Below are 25,733 nucleotides of genomic sequence, written 5' to 3'. Positions count from 1 at the left end.
TGCCCCCCAGTATAGGTTAGATGGGTAGCTGCCCCCCAGTATAGGTTAGATTAGGTAGGTGCCCCCCAGTTTAGGTTAGATTAGGTAGCTGCCCCCCAGTATAGGTTAGATTAGGTAGCTGCCCCCCAGTATAGGTTAGATTAGGTAGCTGCCCCCCAGCGTAGGTTAGATTAAGTAGGTGCCCCCCAGTGTAGGTTAGATTAGGTAGGTGCCCCCCAGTGTAGGTTAGATTAGGTAGGTGCCCCCCAGTATAGGTTAGATAGGTAGGTGCCCCCCAGCGTAGGTTAGATTAGGTAGCTGCCCCCCAGTATAGGTTAGATTAGGTAGCTGCCCCCCAGTATAGGTTAGATTAGGTAGCTGCCCCCCAGCATAGGTTATATTAGGTAGCTGCCCCCCCAGTATAGGTTAGATTAGGTAGCTGCCCCCCAGCGTAGGTTAGATTAGGTAGCTGCCCCCCAGTATAGGTTAGATTAGGTAGCTGCCCCCCAGCGTAGGTTAGATTAAGTAGGTGCCCCCCAGTGTAGGTTAGATTAGGTAGGTGCCCCCCAGTGTAGGTTAGATTAGGTAGGTGCCCCCCAGTGTAGGTTAGATAGGTAGTTGCCCCCCAGCGTAGGTTAGATTAGGTAGCTGCCCCCCAGTATAGGTTAGATTAGGTTGGTGCCCCCCAGGGTAGGTTAGATTAGGTAGGTGCCCCCCAGGGTAGGTTAGATAGGTAGGTGCCCCCCAGCGTAGGTTAGATTAGGTAGGTGCCCCCCAGGGTAGGTTAGATAGGTAGCTGTCCCCCATAATGGAGGGGGGAGCCAGAGCCGCGGGGAGGGCAGCCCGACCTCTCCCTCCCTCTCCTGGGCCGCCCTCCGTGCTCCCCCCTCAGATGCAGAGCGCAGCAGCAGCAGCCAGGGAGGAAGCGCTGTAAACAACATACCTCCCTGCGTTCCAAGTGCTGCTCTCTTGCCGCCGGTCTCTTCCTCTCTGCCTATACGATGATGCACACGCTGGTTCCTGTTAGCCGGAACCAGCGTGTGCATCATCGTATAGGCGGCAGAGAGGAAGAGACCGGCGGCGAGAGAGCAGCGCTTGGAACGCAGGGAGGTATGTTGTTTACAGCGCTTCCTACCTGGCTGCTGCGCTCTGCATCTGAGGGGGGAGCACGGAGGGCGGCCCAGGAGAGGGAGGGAGAGGTCGGGCTGCCCTCCCCGCGGCTCCGGCTCCCCCCTCCATTTCAGCGCCCACCTCCCAACAGCGCCCCGGGCAGCGGCACGGGCCGCACGGCCCTAGAAACGGGCCTGCTCACAATGTATTGCTTCAGGCAGAAAAAATTCTAGAACCTGCTCTGCATGAAACTTACACGTGCATGCCCAGACTGTAGGCATATGTCCACAGCTGGGAGCGCTGATGGAAAAAACATATATGACTGGCATGAATCAAAGAAGTTTAGAGGGACCATTGGCTGTAGGAGGATCCAGGAAGTCTCTGGACCATTCAGAGGCATCCTACTACCAGGTAAGTATATCATTTCTGGGGGGTACAACCCTTCAGGTGCACTTAAATTATAACAATATTCACTTCAGATTCTGTTATTGACAAATGTAGTTCCTTAAAAAAAATTGATTCAATAATAATAATAGAAATGGAGAACTTAAATAGAGCAGATTTGAACAGCAGCCTATCAGGTTTCAGCTGTAAAATGAAACAAGAGTTCAGATTGGCTATTCTAGGTAACACCCCTATTTTTGTTTCAGTGTTATCTGCATTTGTCCAGAAACCTCAGGTGATGTAGTCTTGACTTACTCTCTTGCTGTTCGAGACTCCAGCAGGTCATTGAGAGGCTGAGATGGCTCCTTCATGCGTGACAGAAGAGGAGAGATTCCGCCGTAAGTGTCACCAACATTAGTGGATCTTTCTCTTTCTGAATCTGAGTCATCTAAAGAGGAATGATACAAAAGTGAGGATCCCGAAGCTGTAACACTAATGCAGACAAAGACTAAAAAACAGAGTATAAAATGTCTATGAAAGGGCAAATTGGAGTCCTTCTAAATTGATTCTTTCCCATCGCACCCCCAGAAATCAGACTTTACCCAAGTGGACAGTGATCGCTGGGTGGGAGTCAATACACTCAAGTACTTGTTGGTGATCTTTATTATGATTTTCTGGGAAAGCAATTTTGCCTAAGCACTGCTTTGTCATAAGTTGCTGCAATAAGGCAGCATAATGAAGACTTTTTTTATTACATCCAGTACAGCTTGGGTTTATTAAAAGAACTTCCTTCAAGTATAGGTGCCTCAGTATTGGTAGCCAGGTACAGGTGCCACTGGGTAGGAGGAGATGGGTTCCCGGTGCCGCCCCCAGGAAAACGCTGCCTCAAACAGGTGCTTCTGGCTGCGTCATGGTAGGCCTGCACTTTGCTCCTCCATATATCTCTCCATATGAACCACAGTGGCACTTGTAAACAACAGTCATATAATGTCCTGTCTACCCTTTATTTCTAATTACCGTAGTCATAAGCATTGATTGACTACAACCTGCAGGGCTACTCAATCTGATTGGGCAATGAGAAAACGTACGGTATAGGACACACCAGCTAATCAATTGTACACTGCAGTGGTGCAATCTCCAGACCTTAATTACAAAAGAGTATTAAACTACAGCAATAGAAGTCACGAGTAAGTCTGGGAGCAACTCGCTAATTAGTAACAAAAGACTTACAGCTTTAATCCATCCTCATAGAGGTCAAATACATAAAGCAGGAGTGATAAAAAAAATCATATACTTAATTATTATTATTAATCTATATACAGCCAGCATCTTCAATGGGGCTGTTTTAGTGCAACATGCTTCACAGGTGGAGGTGCGGAGGAGGATTGACAATTGTTTCGCTCTGCAATCTGGGCTTGGTCAAGACTGTCAACCCACGGGAAGGGAAGGACATTTTTGGATGTACTGCAAAGACACTGTGAAAGACACTTACCAGTGTGACTCCCTCCCCTGCTTTCAGTGTCAGTTAAACTTTTTGGTCCTGGAGAAGGGGAGCTGGCTTCCGATTGGCCATTCCAGAGGATGTTTTGCTTCCTCTCACCATGTATCCCATTATGGGTCCTTGAGAAGTTGTCACTGCCATTCTTAGAGAGCCGTCTTTCACTTTTCACTGGTGATTTAGAAGAGGTGGGTGTTGCTACAGGGTCTTCCCTATAAAAAATTAGGCATCAAATCACTAAATGGATCTACTACCAAAATCATTCTACGTGAGATTCGGTATGACGCAGTCAGAATAGGAATAGCCATGTTTGATCTTGAAATGAGAAAATCTATATCGCAGTTGTGTTTATTTCTTCCCTAGTTAATGATTGTTTTTGCCTACCTGTGCAGTTCATCTAATTAAAGACAATAGACTCATGTGACTGACTTACTAAGCTGAAGAACTGCATACCACTGCAGCAGTAATTGCTTGGCCGGCAATGTGGCCATAATATGCAGAAACTGCAGACTCCCACAGCTCTCTGGGACTCTACTGAAATGAACAGGGAATAGATCACATGTATTTATGCTTCCCTGATCATTGGCAAGCATTGCACTGCCGCAGCTACAGGCCTGCAATGCCATTTATTACAACAACAAAAATGCCAAATATGTTGTAATGTTAAATGTGTAAAGAGGGAAGACAACCCCCACCCCAGTGTTATAGTAAAGCCCCTAATCCCAGGATTCTGCCCTCTGACCAATTGCAACCTGCATTGCTTTTTAACATTGGGGTGGCACCAAATTTCCACCCTTGCAAAGCACCCTTGTGCCAATGTTGGGGGCGAAGAGTTTAATCATTCCTCCCATTTCCAAGAGCAGGTGGAGGTAGGTAATAAAATGAGGTGGATTATGGTGATAGCTGGTCACCCCTTAGGCCTCTTGCACACTGCAAGTGATTCAGATTCTGCTTTTTAATCAGTTTTACATCCGATTCAGATTCCGATTTGCAGTGTGCAGGGAGCAAACTGCAAATTGGAATCTGAATCGGATGTAAAAATTGATTAAAAAGCAGAATCTGAATCGGAATCACTTGCAGTGTGCAAGAGGCCTTAATATGGTGATCACCTTAATAGGGAGGGAGGGAAAACAAACAGCCACCCCCATCCAGGTAAATATGTAAAAGGGGTATTTTCTGAACGCTCAAGCATTTTCCACAAAGGGATAAATCGCTGCATAATATGTTGGCGCTGTATAAATACAATAAATAATAATAATAATAAATACCGGTAGTAAAAAAAAAAAAAAAAGAAACCATTTTTTTTCAAAGTTAATCAAATGTCAATGTCAAAATCTGCATACATTGTCAAATAGTCTCTTTTCTGTTCTTGCTTGTTGATAGAAGGATACCCAGCCACCCGCCACATCCATAGCTTTTCCACTGACTACTACCAACTAAGGCATATTTCGAATTTCTGTTCATCTGATTCTAGATCAATGGGAATAGTCAGCAGCAAGCCAGATAAGCCTCAGCAGGAAATTCATATGCAGCTTTTGCATGGTAAGCCACCTCCTCCTCCCCCCACCCCCTCTAATAAGGCTTAGGAAGGGAAGCTACATTTTTTTTAATTAATACATGTGAAGTATACACAGAACAGTATATATTGTACATATGGTTTAACAGTTGTATTACCTGTTAAGGCTCATCCGATTTCTCTGCTTCTGCAACAGGGGTGATCGACCACTCTCAGAACCAAGGAAACCACTGTCAGTTTCTGGGGACAAAATCCTTCTCTGTGATAAAGAAAATAGGTTGCCATATTCAATTATCTTGCTTAACCACTTGAGGACCACAGTCTTTCTACCCCTTAAGGACCGGCCACTTTTTTTCCATTCAGACCACTGCAGCTTTCACGGTTTATTGCTCGCTCATACAACCTACCACCTAAATGAATTTTGGCTCCTTTTCTTGTCACTAATAAAGCTTTCTTTTGGTGCTATTTGATTGCTCCTGCGATTTTTACTTTTTATTATATTCATCAAAAAAGACATGAATTTTGGCAAAAAAATGATTTTTTTAACTTTCTGTGCTGACAATTTTCAAATAAAGTAAAATTTCTGTATACATGCAGCGCGAAAAATGTGGACAAACATGTTTTTGATTAAAAAAAAAACCATTCAGTGTATATTTATTGGTTTGGGTAAAAGTTATAGCGTTTACAAACTATGGTGCAAAAAGTGAATTTTGCCATTTTCAAGCATCTATGACTTTTCTGACCCCCTGTCATGTTTCATGAGGTGCTAGAATTCCAGGATAGTATAAATACCCCCCAAATGACCCCATTTTGGAAAGAAGACATCCCAAAGTATTCACTGAGAGGCATAGTGAGTTCATAGAAGATATTATTTTTTGTCACAAGTAAGGGGAAAATGACACTTTGTGATAAAAAAAAAGAAAAAAAAAAGAATCCATTTCTTCTAACTTGCGACAAAAAAAAATGAAATCTGCCACGGACTCACCATGCCCCTCTCTGAATACCTTGAAGTGTCTACTTTCCAAAATGGGGTCATTTGTGGGGTGTGTTTACTGTCCTCGCATTTTGGGGGGTGCTAATTTGTAAGCACCCCTGTAAAGCCTAAAGGTGCTCATTGGACTTTGGGCCCCTTAGCGCAGTTAGGCTGCAAAAAAGTGCCACACATGTGGTATTGCCGTACTCAAGAGAAGTAGTAGAATGTGTTTTGGGGTGTATTTTTACACATACCCATGCTGGGTGGGAGAAATATCTCTGTAAATGACAATTTTTTCATTTTTTTTACACACAATTGTCCATTTACAGAGTTATTTCTCCCACCCAGCATGGGTATGTGTAAAAATACACCCCAAAACACATTGTACTACTTCTCCCGAGTACGGCGATACCACGTGTGGCACTTTTTTGCACCCTAACTGCGCTAAAGGGCCCAAAGTCCAATGAGTACCTTTAGGATTTCACAAGTCATTTTGCGGAATTTGATTTCCAGACTACTCCTCACGGTTTAGGGCCCCTAAAATGCCAGGGCAGTATAGGAACCCCACAAATGACCCCATTTTAGAAAGAAGACACCCCAAGGTATTCCGTTAGGAGTATGGTGAGTTCATAGAAGATTTTATTTTTTGTCAAAAGTTAGCGGAAAATTGATTTTTATTGTTTTTTTCACAAAGTGTCATTTTCCACTAACTTGTGACAAAAAATAAAATCTTCTATGAACTCACCATACTCCTAACGGAATACCTTGAGGTGTCTTCTTTCTAAAATGGGGTCATTTGTGGGGTTCCTATACTGCCCTGGCATTTTAGGGGCCCTAAACCGTGAGGAGTAGTCTGGAAATCAAATTCCGCAAAATGACCTGTGAAATCCTAAAGGTACTCATTGGACTTTGGGCCCTTTAGCGCAGTTAGGGTGCAAAAAAGTGCCACACATGTGGTATCGCCGTACTCGGGAGAAGTAGTACAATGTGTTTTGGGGTGTATTTTTACACATACCCATGCTGGGTGGGAGAAATAACTCTGTAAATGGACAATTGTGTGTAAAAAAATCAAAAGATTGTCATTTACAGAGGTATTTCTCCCACCCAGCATGGGTATGTGTAAAAATACACCCCAAAACACATTGTACTACTTCTCCCGAGTATGGCAATACCACATGTGTGGCACTTTTTTGCACCCTAACTGCGCTAAAGGGCCCAAAGTCCAATGAGTACCTTTAGGATTTCACAGGTCATTTTGCGGAATTTGATTTCCAGACTACTCCTCACGGTTTAGGGCCCCTAAAATGCCAGTTCAGTATAGGAACCCCACAAATGACCCCATTTTAGAAAGAAGACACCCCAAGGTATTCCGTTAGGAGTATGGTGAGTTCATAGAAGATTTTATTTTTTGTCAAAAGTTAGTGGAAAATGACACTTTGTGAAAAAAACAATAAAAATCAATTTTCCGCTAACTTTTGACAAAAAATAAAATCTTCTATGAACTCACCATACTCCTAACGGAATACCTTTGGGTGTCTTCTTTCTAGAATGGGGTCATTTGTGGGGTTACTATACTGCCCTGGCATTTTAGGGGCCCTAAACCGTGAGTAGTCTTGAAACCAAATGTCGCAAAATGACCTGTGAAATCCTAAAGGTACTCATTGGACTTTGGGCCCCTTAGCGTACTTAGGGTGTAAAAAAGTGCCACACATGTGGTACCGCCGTACTCAGGAGAAGTAGTATAATGTGTTTTAGGGTGTATTTTTACACATACCCATGCTAAGTGGGAGAAATATCTCTGTAAATGACAATTGTTTGATTTGTTTTACACACAATTGACCATTTACATAGAAATTTCTCCCACCCAGCATGGGTATGTGTAAAAATACACCCCAAAACACATTATACTACTTTTCCTGAGTACGGCGGTACCACATGTGTGACACTTTTTTGCAGCCTAGGTGCGCTAAGGGGCCCAACGTCCTATTCACGGGTCATTTTGAGGCATTTGTTTTCTAGACTACTCCTCGCGGTTTAGGGCCCCTAAAATGCCAGGGCAGTATAGGAACCCCACAAGTGACCCCATTTTAGAAAGAAGACACCCCAAGGTATTCCGTTAGGTGTATGGCGAGTTCATAGAAGATTTTATTTTTTGTCACAAGTTAGTGAAAAATGACACTTTGTGAAAAAAACCCAATAAAAATCAATTTCCGCTAACTTTTGACAAAAAATAAAATCTTCTATGAACTCGTCATACACCTAACAGAATACCTTGGGGTGTCTTTTTTTCTAAAATGGGGTCACTTGTGGGGTTCCTATACCGCCCTGGCATTTTACGGGCCCAAAACCGTGAGTAGTCTGGAAACCAAATGTCTCAAAATGACTGTTCAGGGGTATAGGCATCTGCAAATTTTGATGACAGGTGGTCTATGAGGGGGCGAATTTTGTGGAACCGGTCATAAGCAGGGTGGCCTTTTAGATGACAGGTTGTATTGGGCCTGATCTGATGGATAGGAGTGCTAGGGGGGTGACAGGAGGTGATTGATGGGTGTCTCAGGGGGTGGTTAGAGGGGAAAATAGATGCAATCAATGCACTGGGGAGGTGATCGGAAGGGGGTCTGAGGGGGATCTGAGGGTTTGGCCGAGTGATCAGGAGCCCACACGGGGCAAATTAGGGCCTGATCTGATGGGTAGGTGTGCTAGGGGGTGACAGGAGGTGATTGATGGGTGTCTCAAGGTGTGATTAGAGGGGGGAATAGATGCAAGCAATGCACTGGCGAGGTGATCAGGGCTGGGGTCTGAGGGCATTCTGAGGGTGTGGGCGGGTGATTGAGTGCCCTAGGGGCAGATAGGGGTCTAATCTGATAGGTAGCAGTGACAGGGGGTGATTGATGGGTAATTAGTGGGTGTTTAGGGTAGAGAACAGATGTGAACACTGCACTTGGGAGGTGATCGGACGTCGGATCTGCGGGCGATCTATTGGTGTGGGTGGGTGATCAGATTGCCCGCAAGGGGCAGGTTAGGGGCTGATTGATGGGTGGCAGTGACAGCGGGTGATTGATGGGTGGCAGTGACAGGGGGTGATTGATGGGTGATTGATAGGTGATTGACAGGTGATCAGTGGGTTATTACAGGGACAGATGTAAATAATGCCCTGGCGAATTGATAAGGGGGGTCTGAGGGCAATCTGAGCGTGTAGGCGGGTGATTGGGTGCCCGCAAGGGGCAGATTAGGGTCTGATCTGATGGGTAACAGTGACAGGTGGTGATAGGGGGTGATTGATGGGTAATTAGTGGGTGTTTAGAGGAGAGAATAGATGGAAACACTGCGCTTGGGTGGTGATCTGATGTCGGATCTGCGGGCGATCTATTGGTGTGGGTGGGTGATCAGTTTGCCCGCAAGGGCGGGTTAGGGGCTGATTGTTGGGTGGCAGTGACAGGGGGTGATTGATGGGTGATAGGTGATTGGCAGGTGATTGACAGGTGATCAGTGGGTTATTACAGGGAAAGACAGATGTAATTAATGCACTGGTGAATTGATAAGGGGGGGGGTCTGAGGGCAATCTGAGCGTGTGGGCGGGTGATTGGGTGCCCGCAAGGGGCAGCTTAGGGTCTGATCTGATAGGTAACAGTGACAGGTGGTGATAGGGGGTGATTGATGGGTGATTGATGGGTAATTAGTGGGTGTTTAGAGAAGATAACAGATGTAAACAATACATTTGGGAGGTAATCTGACGGCGGGTTTGCGGGCGATCTAATGGTGTGGGTGGGTGATCAGATTGCCCGCAAGGGGCAGGTTAGGGGCTGATTGATGGGTGGCAGTGACAGGGGGTGACAGGGGGTGATTGATGGGTGATAGGTGATTGGCAGGTGATTGACAGGTGATCAGTGGGTTATTACAGGGAAGAACAGATGTAATTAATGCACTGGCGAATTGATAAGGGGGGGTCAGAGGGCAATCTGAGCGTGTTGGCGGGTGATTGGGTGCCCGCAAGGGGCAGATTAGGGTCTGATCTGATAGGTAAAAGTGACAGGTGGTGATAGGGGGTGATTGATGGGTGATTGATGGGTAATTAGTGGGTGTTTAGAGGAGAGAATAGATGTAAACAATGGATTTGGGAGGTGATCTGATGTCGGATCTGCGGGCGATCTATTGGTGTGGGTGGGTGATCAGATTGCCCGCAAGGGGCAGGTTAGGGGCTGATTGTTGGGTGGCAGTGACAGGGGGTGATTGATGGGTGATTGATGGGTGATTGACGGGTGATTGACAGGTTATCAGGGAAGATAGATGCATACAGTACACAGGGGGGGGTCTGGGGAGAATCTGAGGGGTGGGGGGGGTGATCAGCAGGGGGCAGGGGGCAGGGGGGGGGATAAAAAAAAATAGCGTTGACAGATAGTGACAGGGAGTGATTGATGGGTTATTAGGGGGGTGATTGGGTGCAAACAGGGGTCTGGGGGGTGGGCAGGGGGGGGTCTGAGGGGTGCTGTGGGCGATCAGTGGGCGGGGGGGGGCAGATCAGTGTGTTTGGGTGCAGACTAGGGTGGCTGCAGCCTGCCCTGGTGGTCCCTCGGACACTGGGATCACCAGGGCAGGAGGCAGCCTGTATAATACACTTTGTATACATTACAAAGTGTATTATACACTTTGTAGCGGCGATCGCGGGGTTAACATCCCGCCGGCGCTTCCGTATGGCCGGCGGGATGTTACGGCGGGTGGGCGGAGCCAGTTGCCGGGGGAAGCGCGCGTCATCAATGACGCGATCGCTCCCCCGGCATGCCTAAAGGACGCGCCGCCTGAAGGCGTATTGCGGTCCTTTAGGCGTCCACTTTGCCGCCGCCCATGGGCTGTGGGCGGTCGGCAAGTGGTTAAAGAGAAACCGTAACCAAGAATGGAACTTCATCCCAATCAGTAGCTGATATCCTCTTTCCCATGAGATTTTGTTTTCCTTTTCACAAACGGATCATCAGGGGGCTCTGTATGGCTGATATTGGGGTGAAACCCTTCCCACAGTGTGATGTTAGGACCATGGTTCTGACATCACACTGTGGGAGCCTTGTTGCATGGTGGAAAATAACAGCTGTTTCCAACTGCCAAAAAGCAAGCAGCATCTCCTTCCACTGACATCCCCTGCCTGCAGTAAAAATGTCATCATGTGATAAATGTCAGAATGTAAAGAGAGAGGAAATAATTTTTACAATGGGCAACAACTGACTAAATCATTTATACATAATTACTGTGAAAATTAAGCACTTTTTTATTACATTATTTTAACTGGAGTTCCTCTTTAAAGACATTTTCTTTGGAAATATGCAAAATAGTCAAGTTGTCACTATATCTGCTACTGTAAATCATACTATGTATATTTAAGCTTCCTGGATCAGGCACGTCCAAAGTCCAGCCTGGGGGCCCAATGCAGCACGCCGAGACTTTTCGGGTGGCCCCTGAAAGCTCTCTACAATCTTAATTCCATGCAGCGCGCAGGCCATGATGCCGCATGCAGGGGCCACCTTGTATCGCCTCTCTGCTTCCCCCTTTGTTCCCCTGCAGGTAATAAGTCACCACTGTAGCAGTAGCAGCTACTATGCCAATGGCAGTAATAGCCACTGATAAGCAGCTGCTACTGTGTGTACTGTATATGGGCTGTTTCTCGTGGAACTGGCAGGCATAGTGTACCTAACAGCAATCAGCAAAAACTGTATTTAATTTCGGACACCTAGCAGTCTCAAGAACAGTGATATGGCCCTTGGCCTAAAAAGTTTGGACACCCCTGTCCTGGATGAAAGTTTGTAGTCTTAAAAAGTCTAGGTAAGGTTGATGAATCACCCTTGTATGTTGATTATCAGTGATGTTTAAAAGCCCGTCCGCACGCTCAACAAAACTGCCTCATTGTCATCTGACTTTAGTCCGTTTTAGACTGTTGGATGACAATCAGGCGTGTGTACATGTGCAAACGACTTGAGGAGCGACTGATAACAGGTATTGCACCCGATCCAACTGTCGGATCTGTTGGCCTACAGTTGTCTGATATTGTGCAGTTGGTCTGTGTGTACACGTTGTTGTAAGGGATCCCACTTAAAACTACAGGTAGTCCCCAACTTACGAACGCCCAACTTAAGAACGACCCGCCGATACAAATGGCATGGATTCTGTGTTTCAACAACAAGTCAAAAAAAAGTTTTCAAATTGGACTTGTAGTTTTTGAGAAAATTCATTTAAAAAAAATCATAGAAAAAATGGCTTTTAAACTTGTATAAGCAGGAACAGAGGGTAGAGGTTATACAGAGGGGGTACTGGAGGCACAGGGGGGCACATAGGAGGTACAGAGGACAGAGATGGCACAGTGTACCGATTTAAGAACAGATTCAGATTAAGAACTAACCTACAGTCCCTATCTCGTTCCTTAACCGGGGACTACCTGTATTGTCAGCAGCAAAAATATGTTGGGAGCAGTATTTCACATTCCAAACTCTGAGCAAATTGTCAGTAAGGTGTCACATTCCTGCTCACATGTATCTCCACTGCAAGGGCAGCTGAACATAATCATCTGAACACAAACAATGTGTTAAAATAATTAAAAACTGTTTAAAGATCTGTTTATAAAATTTTAAGAAAAGTTGTCTCTACACCAACCAGTGTGCTCCTCTAGTATTTATTAAAACTTCAGTAACAGTGTATCATGAAAACAGCAAATCCCAACGTTTCACACAATGCAGGTTCTGGACAGTCAACTCGACCATCCGATTCGATTATTGTAATCGTACCAGATGAAAATTGGCGCCACCATGAGCATGCCCGATTGACGATGCGACCAATTTTGGGGCTAAATTGGACGCATGTATCGATCGGACATGCTATAAGATGTCGGCCGACGTGTACAATTGGGTGTGTGGTGGTAATGCGTACGATATCGGGACAAGCGGCGAATGTGGCAGAACCCCTGCTGCTGCCCCCCAGTGTGAAATGTGCTCCTCAATGCCCCGTGCAGTATACTGCAGTGTCTGCTGCTGCTGAGTCTGTCCTCCATCCACATACACGCACCCCATGTGCTGGTGTATGTATACACGTATACACCAGCACCAACGTTGGGCACGTGTATGTGGATGGAGGATGGAGCCAGCAGTGGACACCGACGTGTAAAGTCGATGAGGTGGTGTCACTAGGCGGTGTATGGGCAGCTGTCAGAGAGAGATCTGTCTCTTGGTCGAATTTGCCCATCATTGCCTGAAGTATGGCCACCTTTATCTGATGATTTATTCCATGATAAAAGCACTAGGGGGTGCTGTATTTAGCTATTTCCAAGCCTCTGTATTGCCAAACTTTCATCTCTTTGTAAGATCAGTCTGGCCTGCTTCATCACCTACAATACAAGTACAAGCTGGTACCTTTGTCCCTGTTGTCACTTAGCTACATATAACAGTATGCTTGTATGAGCATACAGAGTCAAATTCATTGTCCTACCTGTACAATGCTTCCTTTACCCCCCGGTGATTCTCTCTGGCCAGAAGCCGTGCCATTCCTTTTGCTGAAAGCGCTCTTCAGAGATGGGGATTCCTGGGCGCTCTCCTCGCTGGCAGACAGCTCCGTGGTGGGGGTCCGGGGACTCTGCTCTTTCAGCTGGGGCAATGATGAGCTCAGGGAAAGGCGTTGTGGAAAGGTCTTTGAGGCACGTGGCATCCTGACAGAACACAGACACAGTCACACTGATGTACACCCAGCAAATGCACAAGCACAGCTGAACTGGTGGGGGTGCTGGGCAGTACATTCCTGCCCATACTAGGGTATGTATTCCTGTGCTATGGAAGGAGTATGACAACAAGAATGGGTGCCAGTTTAACCTAGTGGTAACGCCTACTGATGTTTTTTAATTACATGGCATACTAATTTATATTGGCATAAACTGTGTATAGCCTGGGCATTCAGCTCTATCAGGAGTGAAAATAACAAGCTGGAAACATGAAGATGTGGTGTCTTGCATTCAAGAAGACTAATTTACATAAAGCCCTCCCCATTCCACAGCTGCTATCAAATCCTGAAAGGAGCACAGAGACAGACTGTGCTGAACCCAAATCTTCAGAGCAGAAGGCACTGTGTACTCTGTAGGTCAGTAGCAAAGCGCACATGAAATAAAGGCGCAGAGGATAGTAGAATATTGGTAAACAGACATTCTGCTACTTACTTCTGATAGTAAAACATCGTTAATCTTTACCAATATTTTACTATGGATGCCCAAAATTCCATACATTGCCCCTAATCACCACTCCTAAAAGTAAAAAAACACTGGCACAAAATTGTGATAAGCAGCAAAAGGTGGAATTTTGGGCACCCAGAAATTTCGCTTATAGATAGTGGGCTTTACATTTTATGTACTCAATTTCTGGACAACCAAAATTCCATCCATTACCGGTAATCATGGCTTTTATCATTGCTGCATTTTATATGGGTATCCAAACTTCCCTGCATTGCAGCTAATCAAAGCTTTTATCATTGCCCTTCTTTTCGCTTCACTCCATGAGCCCTTTTTACTTGATTGGAGTAGCAAACTGACAGGTTGTTTTCAATGGATAAGAGGACTTCTAATATACCGTATTTTTTAGACCATAAGACACACTTTGTCTCCCCAAAAGTACGGGGGAAAAGTGGTCCTCTTCTGTCTCCTCGTACTCCTGTGTCCTCCCCTGTCCCCCTGCGTCCCCCTCTGTCTCCGTGTTTTTCTGTGCCCTCTGCTATCCCCGTTTCCTCTTCTAACCCCCGTGTTCTCCTCAGTCCGCCCCTGTCCCCTGCATCCTCCTCTGTCTCTCAGCTCCAGACCTCATGGTGTCCCTAAGAGCAGCTTCACCGGGCTACGGGGAAGTACGGTAACATGAATTACTGTGTTTTTACTGGACCCGAAGGTCTCGCAGGCAGGACCATGGCTCCATCATTGGGGCCAATCACTGCACTCGCTGAGTAGCAGTGACCTATCAGGTGTCAGTGGGCTTCGTTCCTTAAACAACGAAGGAACGACGCCCACTGACACCTGGTAGGTCATCCCAGTGATGTACTTCCTGTCTAGCTGGGAGGTACCATCACAGAGCGGAGGGTGGGTGGCACTATGCATATGACCCTGTCACCGCACTCTGCAGCAGGGTCATATGTATGTCATTTTTTGGTTGCGGTGAGATGCGGCAGGAGCATGGCATCGCAACGCAACGCAATGATCAGGTGTAAAACCAGCCTTAAACTACATTTATTGAATAATTCTTATTTTTCAAGATCACTCTGAACTTTTTGGGACAATTTTCAATTATGCACTTTCTGCATTTCTGTATATTTATGCATGACATATTTTTCCTTGTCTGTGTATTCTGTAGATTTATAACTTTTTACTTTTAAACAGATTCAAAAGTTCATACTGTGGATCTAAGGGCTCACTCCTACTTTCAGCGTAAGTCACCCCACATGAACAGGGCCGGTTCTAGCTCCAGTGGGGCCCTGGGGCAAAAGTAACTTGGGGGCCCTCCTGAGCACCCCCGAACCCCTTCCATCACTAAGCTGGTAGCGCCCCCCCCAACCAGTTGTGCCTCCAAGGATAAGAAGTTTTACTGTCGCTTCTGTTAGCATAGCTCTGCATACGGGCAGGCAAGGGGGCACTCGGGGGGGCCCTTTCTCCTTCCCCTGCCTGCCGCTGCTTTCCCCAACAGCCGTGGTACCCGGCAGCCGAGCTGGATAACTTGAATTTTAAACTATTCGATAGGACAGGCTTAGGGAACCCCCCTGGGCTCTGGGGCAATTTCCCCCCTTGCCTAAATGGTAGCGCCGGCCCTGCACATGAATGTCTGTTTCAGGCCACTTCACAATGTGAACAGATGTCCCCTGACAGCACTGGACTGCTCGTTACTGATTTCCTACCGTAGGTGCTGGCAGCTCAAGCTGCTCAGTCACACAGCTGGTTTTGCAAGTGTGAATTGAATACTTAAATAGTCAGATGCAGAAAGATGGATGGATAGATAGATAGATAAATAGGTAGGTAGATGGGTAGATTAGCTAGACAGCTAGATACCTTCTCTGTGCTGAGTAATTTCTTTCATCAGGAGCAGTGCTTTGTCTCCTATATGCAGAAGATGATCTGCGTTGCTCTTTAGGAGATGTTGTGACACTATTCCCACTAGATGGATTACGTGAGTATCTGCCATCTTTGGGACTTCCTGGAGGTGGAGTGCTCTGTGAATTCACACTCTTCACATGTGTTTGCTGACTGGCGCTTGGTGAGTGACGCTTGGTTTTTGAGGTTGATGGTTGATCTTCTGATCTGAGACCTGATGACTGATCTTGATGAGTCTGGGGACTAGTAGGACTAGCAGGAGTCATCAGATCTAATGGTCTTGTAGCTCTACTGTGGGACTGAGACCTGGAGACCGGAAATGGCCCTTGAGTGCTGCCATCTTGGGTTTGATCGTGGGGTCTGGCATTGTGTGGAAGCTGTTGTGGCCACTCATCCTGCTCTAATCCCAGAGCATCAGGGAGGGACTTGAAACTGCTGTATCTGAAGGGAAAAAAATACATAATAAAGGTATCAAAAAAATGCAACACTGACTTAGGCGAACATGCCATTAGTGAGAATCAGCCTTTGAGGCACCAAACCTAATGGCTCATACACACGGGTTACAACTGTCGCCGCAACCACGTTGCACGCGTGTGTTGTGGCGACAGGTCCCACGTGTGTATGAGGCGCGCGCCACGAACCGTCGCTAGTCAGAGCTGTCGGCAGGCGATTGGCATGGCCAACTTCGCCGCAACTGTCGCTACTCCGCCGTGTGTATGCGGACTAGCGACAGCAACCCACTTACCATGGACGGAGCTTCCGGCGGGGGGAGGAACCTTCGGCGACAACTTCCGCCGCATCTCTGTCCCTCTGTGCGCCATGTGTACGCCTGCTGCACAGAGGGACCTGGCGACGAGTTGTTGCTGCTTTTTTTTTTTTTTTTTTTTTTTTAGGTCTCTGCTACATTTGTGCCTCGTGTGTACGAGGCTTAAGGATGAAGTGTGTGTACAGCGTTGGCCCTGCAATGTTGCCCACAGGATCCAGTTACAATTCCTTGCGGGTGACATTCCCAGACGCTTTACACTGCTGTATTACCCTCTCCAGCAAATCTATACCCTCTGATGAAGGATTTTAGCTTCTGACCACAAAAGGAGATTAAGGGCATGTTTGCAAGCTGCGACAAGGAGAAGATAATTTGTGCATGTTCTTTTCATGTAATCCAATCTGTTAGTGTGCACAGGGTCTCTCAGAGCACCACAGTCATTTAAAATAGAGGACAGTCAGCTTAAATGTAACCCCCACAGCAGAATGTATAAGGTGCATAGGCAGTTTGCAAGGCATGCAAAGGGTAAATATTAAAAATCCAGATCTCTTCTTGTTCCTCAAGTCTTGTAAGCTCTTTACTGCTCTTCTCAGCCAAGCTTTTCACTGGCTGTCAATTTATCCAAAGGATTCACTTCAAGCTCCTAACTTTAACCTACAAATCTCTCCATAATCTCCTCACTAATTGTAATATATTAACTACAACCTCTGCTCTGTTGACAATCTTCTTCTGCCCTACACTAGAATCAGTTCCTAACGCCAACATATACAGGATTTCTCCCAAGCTTCCCCCCTACACAGGAACTCCCTTCCAAAACATATTTATGACTCTCCAACCAGTGAAATCTTTAAGCACACCCTTAAAACTTACCTTTTCAGGCAAGCCTACAATCTAACGTAAGCTATTCGCTTCAGCCTCTGATCTAACTGCAGAATCTGATTCAGGAACCCATTGCCTTTGTTCTTGTTTCCTCCCTATCTCTTTAGCCTGTAAGTTCACAAGGGAAGATTTTCTCCCTTTTGTTTCATGTACCGTATTTGCACTGCTAGAGTCCCTTCAACATTTATGTTGTCTATGAACGATTTTTTATATACTGTTGCCTGTATTATGTACCAAAGTTTGTTTTTTTGTTTGTACGACACCATATCAAAAAGAGGTTTCTAAATAAGTAAATACAGTAAAGGGACCAGGAAAAAGCAGTTTACTATATCAGAAGTTTTTTTTACTGTATATCAGAATTGGTCATACATTGTTTATTTATACAGGCGCTGAGGAGTTTACTATATCCAAAGGTTACCTATATCAGAGTTAACTATAACAAGATTCTGCTGTAATGATAACAGCTATATCAGATGTTCAGATGTAATGTTTCATATTTCCTTCAAAGTTACTTTTTTGTAGTGAATTCTAAATGGGAGAAAACACACAAAATCAGTGAAAATAAGTTTAGTGTAAACACTCACGTGGATAGCAGAGTACCATAATCTCTCTCCAGCTGCGTGTGCTTGTGGCGCAGAGGTTGCGGTAAATGCTCTGCTGGATCCTCCTTGTTCGTTGGGCACATACTTGTCCTAGACAGTGCAGGGGGCTCTGGAGACGTGACCTAAAGAGACATTAACAGCAGGATGATTCTACAGCAGCCACTATGATTGAGGTGCTAAACAGCTGTGCTTGTGAAGGTCATTTGAAAAGCTGATCTAGGGTTGCGCATTGATTCTTAATTGAAGAAAAAGAATGAGTGTTGCTAAGGAACCTAGTCTAATGATTACGAAGCTGATGTAACAAGTAAAATGAGAACATCAGTAGAAAAGAAGCATTTCCCCTTTCCCTAACCTTCCCCTTACCCATTACCTGAATTCTGAAGCACATATGGGATTGCATACATCTACTAACCTTAGCAAATGATATTCTATGAGTAGGGCTGTGTTTTACATACCTTAAGACACACATTTTTCCTGTGCATCCTGCTTTAGTAAACTGGTGCAGGAGCAGTAAAGAAAGTGAGGTCCAAGAGGCAGGGCTGGTTCAAGGGGCCCTGTGGCCCCGGGGCAGACTTCAGTGTTGGGGCCCGCCCCCCCATTACCCCATTGCTCCCCGGGGCCCTGCTGCAATTACATTAGCAGCCATAATTACCTTATCCCCTTCGGGTGAGCGAGCGGGCAGCGGCTGCACTAGAAGTCATGCTGTTTCCCTCCCACTCTATGACCCAGCGTGTCATGTGTAAACACACGCCGGGTCATAGAGTGGGAGGGAGCCAGCATGCCTCCTAGTGCAGCCGTTGCCCGCTTGCTCACCCGAAGGGGATAAGGTAATTATCGCTGTTAATATAATTGCAGCAGGACCCCGGGGAGCAGGGAGAGCAGTGCGGGCGGGCGGGCAGAAGAAAATATTGCAGGGTCGGCGCTGCTGGGGCCCGAGCAAAGGTCGGGGCCACGGGGCAAATGCCCCTTTTGCCTCTATGGTAGCGCCGGCCCTGCCAAGAGGGCTATCATGCAGACTTAAAGTGATAGTGGACTTATAATTAAGTGTGCTTAAAATAAAATGAGGCTCTAATAATTCATATGCAATATACTTAATTCACTGTTTGTTCCCCAAAACTAGCTTCCATAAAACCAGGGTGCAGACAGGGAGGGGTATTCCTCCAATTCCATCTTCATGGGAGCATGCTGCTGCTTTTGAGAAAGAGTAGTGGCCATCTTGTCTGAACTTCGGCTCCTGAACTGAAACAAAGAATGCATGTGTTTTCCCAGAAAGGACATATTTCACCTGACCTTCAGTATACGTATTTTCTTCCATTTTTATTTTCATACTGCGCTACTAATGTCTCTATAGTTGTTGATTTTAATGATTTTCTGTATATATTAATTATTTATATTGCATTTATAATAAACGACTAAAAGTCATTTTATTTGTTCAGCTACTCCTGCTATTCAGCCGCACAAACTGAACTCTAGCGTCTGAAGAGTCGCTACTACTGTTGATAGCTAGATAAATTAGAGTGTGTTTAACCGTTTTATTTGCAGGTATTAATCTCAGTATAGTTAGGACTCCTACCCTTCTGTTAGAGTGGTGGCAGTTATACCCTGAAATAGTGTGTAATTTGTATTATCGTAACTCACAAGCTCCCTTCTAGTCGATCTGCTGCCAAAATCCCATCGGTTTCTGCGCACCGATTGCGACCACAGATTGCATGGTCTGTGTGCTGAAACCGATTGGAAGGCATTGTGCGGTCCGGCCACTAGGGGGCTGGTGAGAGGGGGTAGAAAAGAAACATGAATGCTCTCCACAACATACAGGGACAAAGTGATGGCACAAAAACATTTAGCCTGGCCGACTGCTTGTTGCCCAAGTTTTGACAGGTACAGAAGATGGGTTTCCTGCACAGTCATTAGACTGATGGCTGACATGGCTGACATGATTGCAAACTATGACTTTGGCAGGCAAATATCTAATGTCTGTGCAAATATTTACAGTCAAATTTGAACTACCCACCATCTGCCCAACCCTCTGCCTCAAGCAAAGAACTACTGGTAGTTAGTAGTTCCAGTAACCCTAAACAACCACTGGCAAAAACGTACAGCTCCACGGACCAGTGGTGTAAGAGCTAGGGCTCTTGAGAGCTTTATTTTCTCCTAATGGGCGCAACCAATACTAATTTACATGCAACCGAGGCAAATTACAAAAGGAAAGGAGGATGTAATAAGGAGGAAGTGTCAGTCGTGAGATCCTGTGTTACTCACCTGAGGATACGGAGTCTGAGTAGCTGGAACTGGCACCACAGCTGATGGCACAGAGGCATTATCGAAATGATGAGCATTAGATGAGAGGTCCGGGCTATCATTAGGCAGACCGGTATTGTCTACTCTCTCTTGGAACTCATCCAGTTGGATTCCCAGTTGGAATATGGCTTCTTCAAGTTCCCTGTGAGGACAGGGTAACATATAGCAATATAAACATAAGATTCAGAGATACACCGTATCTATCTACTACAGTATCCACTGTATCTCTCTACCTCCACCATATATAAACATAAGGGAGCTTGCACATTTCCTGTGATTCTCTTACCTATCTGGATCCAGTTCCTGAGACGGTCGGCCTGTATGTCGCTGCTCCTGGCGATTGCTCTCTTGTGCCTGTAAATAGCGGCGCTCCAGCACATCCAGCGAGCCCCGAAGCTCCCGTACCGCCTGGATGGAGGAAATGCAGGATACAAGAAGAATTACAAGGGAAGGGATTTCTACTGAGACGTATAGAACCTCTCTAGGCTTCTACCAGAATCATGTATTCTCGATGTATTCTCTGATTTAAATTTGTAGCAACCAAGGTAGAAAGAAAAGCAGCACACCCTTTAAAGTGGACCTGAACAGGACAGAAGGAAAACATAGAGAAATGCACCCTGTATGTTTTTAGAGAGTTTTTAGCCTGTCTAATTCCCCCTCATCTGTGACTAATCACCACTGTAATTTGATCTCTCTGCTGTGCCAGCGGGGTGCCATGGCAGAGCTGATAATTTGTAGGATGTTAACCTATGTCTGCTTGTATGAAAGCAGGAAGTAGACACACTGCAGATTTATTGCAGGATTTATATCAGCTGTACCAAATATTTTTTTTTAAAGATTATGCTGTTACTTATCTTTTAGAGCAGGGAGGAAGTTCTGAGTTCCGGTCTGCTTTAAAATAACTTATTAGGATTCCATGCTAGATTACTAAAGTGATGCAGAAGGATATCACATGAAAAGGCAGATGTGGTGCAATGATATTCACATAAGAACAAGGCATGGGGGTGACACCTTTTTGATTCATAATATGTTGAAGCAGACTGAGTACCAAGCAATGGTGTAACTATAAATCATGGTGTCCAACCAGGGCCCCCAAATGCTCACCCGCTTTCCCTTCCAAACCCCTCGTGACCCTCACAGCCTGCGGGGCCATCCTGCCAGGGTCATAAAACAAGTGTGGACATTGTTATCTTCACACCTGTGACAAGTGAACTAAAACACCTGATCTGAAGGATGGATCTCTTTATCAGAGGGAGTGAAGTAGTGGTTGGGGCCCCTCTACAGCTCTGGGTCCCCCTGCGATCACAGGGTCTGCTCCCCTATAGTTACACCCCTGATACCAAGGCGATAACGTGATGTTCACTTGTGCAATCTTCTCCACCTCAGTCATGTTACACAGGAAGTAAACATCCTGCTAGTAGGCTGGGGATGTGTAATCACTCCCATCTCAGCAGCAGCTGACATTCACGTTAAGCAGATGTTACAGTGCTTACATGGAGAGCTTCAGAGCATTCATCAATGTACACACGGGTCTGAGCCCAATTTCTCAGGCCAATCTAAGTGCTAACTATCAGTAGCTGAGTAGTAATGAGGCACTAATTACCATCCAGTGAACAAGGCAGTGGCACTGATCTACGTTTGACTGGATTTCTGCTGGAATCTTATTGCATGTGTAGTAGTACACAACATAGTACCAAAGTCCACTGAGAGCCTGATATGTGATCTCATACTGAGACCAGAAGCTTTTGGATGGTATTCTCTTCCATTTGGGGACAAGCATGCTTGCCACCAAGTCTTTCTTAGGAGATTGCAACTTATTGGGTTAAGGGCTTAGCTGCAGGACCCAGCACACTGGCCAACACCTCCAACTGCACTCCATGGTCTTATTCATAATGTGGTTCCAGAGGTCATGCAGAACATAGAACCACATCTGTTAACATAAGTACTATTTGCTAATGCCAAAGCCATGCAGTGTGTTAAATTGCCCTAATGGATTGCCCAATAAAAATCTCATGTGAGCTCTCATCCGATGCGCTTTACCTGTTGTTGTTCTTCAGGAGTCAAACTTCTTCCATGCAAAAGTCCTTCAAAGAGGTCCACCTGCAAAAGGTAGACAAACTGTAAAACCCCTACACACGGTATACATACACAAACAGTAAAGAGGGGGAGGCAGTGTTGAAACAGAAACTACAGAAAATAGCAAGTCCTCGTTTTTCTACTACAACTGAGAAACCCCTTTTATAACATGTTTCAAAAATTGATAATTGCGTTATATGGTAATTGCATTAAACAATATACACCAAATTGAGAGGTAGAAAAGATGGGATATTGTCCATACACTTTAAGTATTGTAATCCCAATTTCAGAATCCCCTAACTTCATAGGGAATTCAGCAAGGTGACTGAGAATCCTTTTGAGACTTCACAGATACAGTATATCCCAGCCTTTCTCAACCTCTTTACCTTGGAGGAACCCTGTAAATAACTTTTGGATCTCAAGGAACCCCTGCAAACAATGTTTTGGTCTCGAAGAACCCCTATATTTATTTTTCAGGAGGCATGGTCTTTAAATAGGTTAGGCTACTAATTTCACTACCCCCTATTACAGTGCCACTCATTATACTCCTGACCCCCCAATTTAGTGCTTCTTGTTACAGTACCCCCTATTATAATGTGCTCTATTATACTTCCCTCACGATGAGGTAAAATGCCAAGGAACCCCTGCAGAGTCCTCAAGGAACCCTGGGGTTCCAGGGAACCCTGGTTGAGAAAGCCTGGTATATACACATCCTATCACATTGTTAGTGGGTGTGTTTATAGATAAGTGCAGTTTGTGCTGTCTTTCGGTAATGATGCCAGTAATAAAGATGCTGACCTGCAGGCTCACGTTGGATCAAACAATCAATAATTTCTGTATCTATTTTTAACTTCTCACTTTGTAATGTCTTGATTTATGTTTTTCCTACAACTATCTTTCAGTAAAGTTCCTTTTTAACCAATTAAGTCACAATGGACATTTATAAATGTTCTACGGTGTATTTTTGCACTAATTAGTTATCCCACGCACTGTATAGAGAAAATACCTAACTGTATTTATGTGCACAAGTAAAGTTATGCTTTATATCCCAAATAAGCCTCTAACCTTGAAAAGTATTAAAGACTGAGAAACCATGACCATTGTACATGGATGTAAGCATAACCTGCATTAACCATTTATGCTGCTCAGTGCCTTTGTGCATTACACAATCAGATTATTCTGAATGCTGCACAAATATGTCCTGGGTCCTATGATTAATTAGACAGCATTCCGCTGTACTAATGGTTCCAAGAGACACCAATAGAATGCATGATATGTTTATACTAACCTCTCTGTGAAGGGTGTCCAGGTGTGATCTTAGGGTGTAAGCTGTGTCATCAGTTGGTTCTACAGAAGAGGATTCCGAGGAACCTGGTAGAGCATTATCTGGTAGGGCTAAAGCAAGTTTCAGAGACTCTGGAGAACCTAGAGTCAAACACAAATGATATGGTTATTCAGGGGCCTTGCTAGTCCCAAAGATCAGTGGCACGTGCCACGGATCTATTCTGGGGTGCCCTGGATGTCCCCCAGGTAAAGTAGAGGCACCACAGCACTCTGCAGGGCACCACACAGTACCCAGCCTGCCCCACAGCACCCAGCATGGCACTACACAGCACACTGCATGGCACCACAGCACCCAGCATGCCCCACAGCACCCAGCATGGCACTACACAGCACACTGCATGGCACCACAGCACCCAGCATGCCCCACAGCACCCAGCATGGCACTACACAACACACTGCATGGCACCACAGCACCCAGCATGCCCCACAGCATCCAGCATGGCACTACACAGCACAGTGCATGGCACCACAGCACCCAGCATGCCCCACAGCACACTGCATGGCACTACACAGCACACTGCATGGCACCACAGCACACTGCATGGCACCACAGCATCCAGCATGGCACTACACAGCACAGTGCATGGCACCACAGCACCCAGCATGGCATTACAGCACCCAGCGTGCCCCATAGAGGCACCATAGCACCCTGCAAGACACCACAGCGCATGGCAATGGGGGGTATGCTGAGTGCTATGGTGCCTCTATGTGGGCATAATGGGTGCTGTAATGCCATGCTAGGTGCTGTGTTGCCTTTATGGGGGCATGCAGGGAACTGTGGTTCTTCTATGGGGGCATGTTAGGAGTTGTGGTGCCTCAATGGGAGGCCCATGGGAGCATGGAAGGGTTTTCACTAGAAGGCCAGGGAAAGCTATGGGAGGGAGCCTATTTATGTGCTATGCTACATTTTTAGAGTATTTTGCATTATTGGAGAGGGGGCTTCATCCAACATTTTGCCAGGCAGGACTACTTAGACTGCTGTTAAGTTCATGTAAATTTGGCCCCACCCATGGCTACACCTACATTCCGGTGCATGGCCATACCCATTTTTCAGCTGGAGTGTCCAAAAGTGCCCCGGATCTCTTAGGATCCTAGCAAAGCCCCTGTGGTTATTGCACACCACATTTATGATTCAGTGATTACCCTTTACTTACAAATTTATAAATCAGTTCTCGATTTCTGAATAATTTGACTCCAACTCAGTCTGACCTTTTTGGTTGTACCTAGTGACTGGAGGCGCCCCAAAAAGTATGAAAAATCTAAAAACTGCTTAAAAGGAAGGTAACTATAAGCTTACCTTCAATGATGACAAACATAGACAATTTTATTGATAAGAACAAAAATGACACGTTTCATGGCCTGAAACCACAACCTCAGGTAAACACGGTAAGCCTTGTCCAAATCTGTATCTAGCTCAGAGCATTTTGAACATTGTCATCATTGAAGGAAAGCATACAGTTACCTTCTTTTTAAGCAGTTTTTACTTTTTTATACATTTGTTGGGCACCTCCACTAGCTACATTTGTTTACATCCTGTTTGGGGGGTGAGAAATTGTAAATTTTATGTTTTTTTAAATCTGAAAAATGTCTTTCTGCTTTGGAGAAGAAATCACACCTTTCCCCGAAAGACCGAGTGGGCATGGTACTTCCTCACATGCAATTATACTGGTTGCGGGTTGGGCAACCAGAAAAGTGCAAGTATCCATTTCTTTGATGATAAATACTACACCACATTGGACTCCCGGTATCCCTGTGTTATACCTTTTTGTTTCCCCATATCACACTTTTTAGTTGGTTGGAAGTCAGTGTGACCTACAATACACTTACAGAGAATATTGTGAAGCATTACCTGGCCCCTCCCCCTCCTTTCACCTCCTTGCACCATGCCACTTCCTAGATCTTTATGAATCAAGTATGAATTCCACACCAGGTCTACAGAACCCCACCCCCTTACTGATATCTTGAAGGTATAGTTCTATATTCTAGGATGGAACGATGAATTCACCTGAGTCTTGTTCACTTATGACATTGTTCTCCCCCAGTGAGCTGAAGGCTGCCATCTGAGCATGAGGTATAGTGAACTCCATAACCTTTGACCCTTGTAATGTGGTTCCCATTTGAACACTGTGGCTTGGCTTCGCAGGGTCAGAGTACAGGTGCACCTGGATGGAGGAAAATACATTATTTATTACACAACAGTTTTATTTATCTTTTTTTTTTTTTTTTT

General features: G+C 45.5%; 1 protein-coding gene across 3 annotated transcripts in view; it reads right to left on the bottom strand.

Annotated features, from left to right (window-relative positions):
- AKNA (AT-hook transcription factor) overlaps positions 1-25,733 on the bottom strand; it is a 74,930-nt gene that overhangs the window by 16,731 nt on the left and 32,466 nt on the right. For all 3 annotated transcript variants that reach the window (XM_068248278.1, XM_068248279.1, XM_068248280.1), the window contains 11 exons: positions 25,512-25,668; positions 23,451-23,587; positions 22,127-22,186; positions 20,373-20,494; positions 20,048-20,228; positions 17,771-17,910; positions 15,503-15,985; positions 12,922-13,138; positions 4,646-4,746; positions 2,966-3,183; positions 1,789-1,921 (listed from right to left, as the gene is read on the bottom strand). In XM_068248278.1, the coding sequence (XP_068104379.1) occupies positions 1,789-1,921; positions 2,966-3,183; positions 4,646-4,746; positions 12,922-13,138; positions 15,503-15,985; positions 17,771-17,910; positions 20,048-20,228; positions 20,373-20,494; positions 22,127-22,186; positions 23,451-23,587; positions 25,512-25,668 (1,949 nt within the window). The remainder of the gene's footprint in view (positions 1-1,788; positions 1,922-2,965; positions 3,184-4,645; positions 4,747-12,921; positions 13,139-15,502; positions 15,986-17,770; positions 17,911-20,047; positions 20,229-20,372; positions 20,495-22,126; positions 22,187-23,450; positions 23,588-25,511; positions 25,669-25,733) is intronic.

Source organism: Hyperolius riggenbachi, chromosome 8, assembly GCF_040937935.1.
Source record: "Hyperolius riggenbachi isolate aHypRig1 chromosome 8, aHypRig1.pri, whole genome shotgun sequence".
NCBI classification, from domain to species: Eukaryota; Metazoa; Chordata; class Amphibia; order Anura; family Hyperoliidae; genus Hyperolius; species Hyperolius riggenbachi.
The sequence above is the reverse complement of the archived record's forward strand: the minus strand, read 5'-3'. Positions and strand labels throughout refer to the sequence as shown.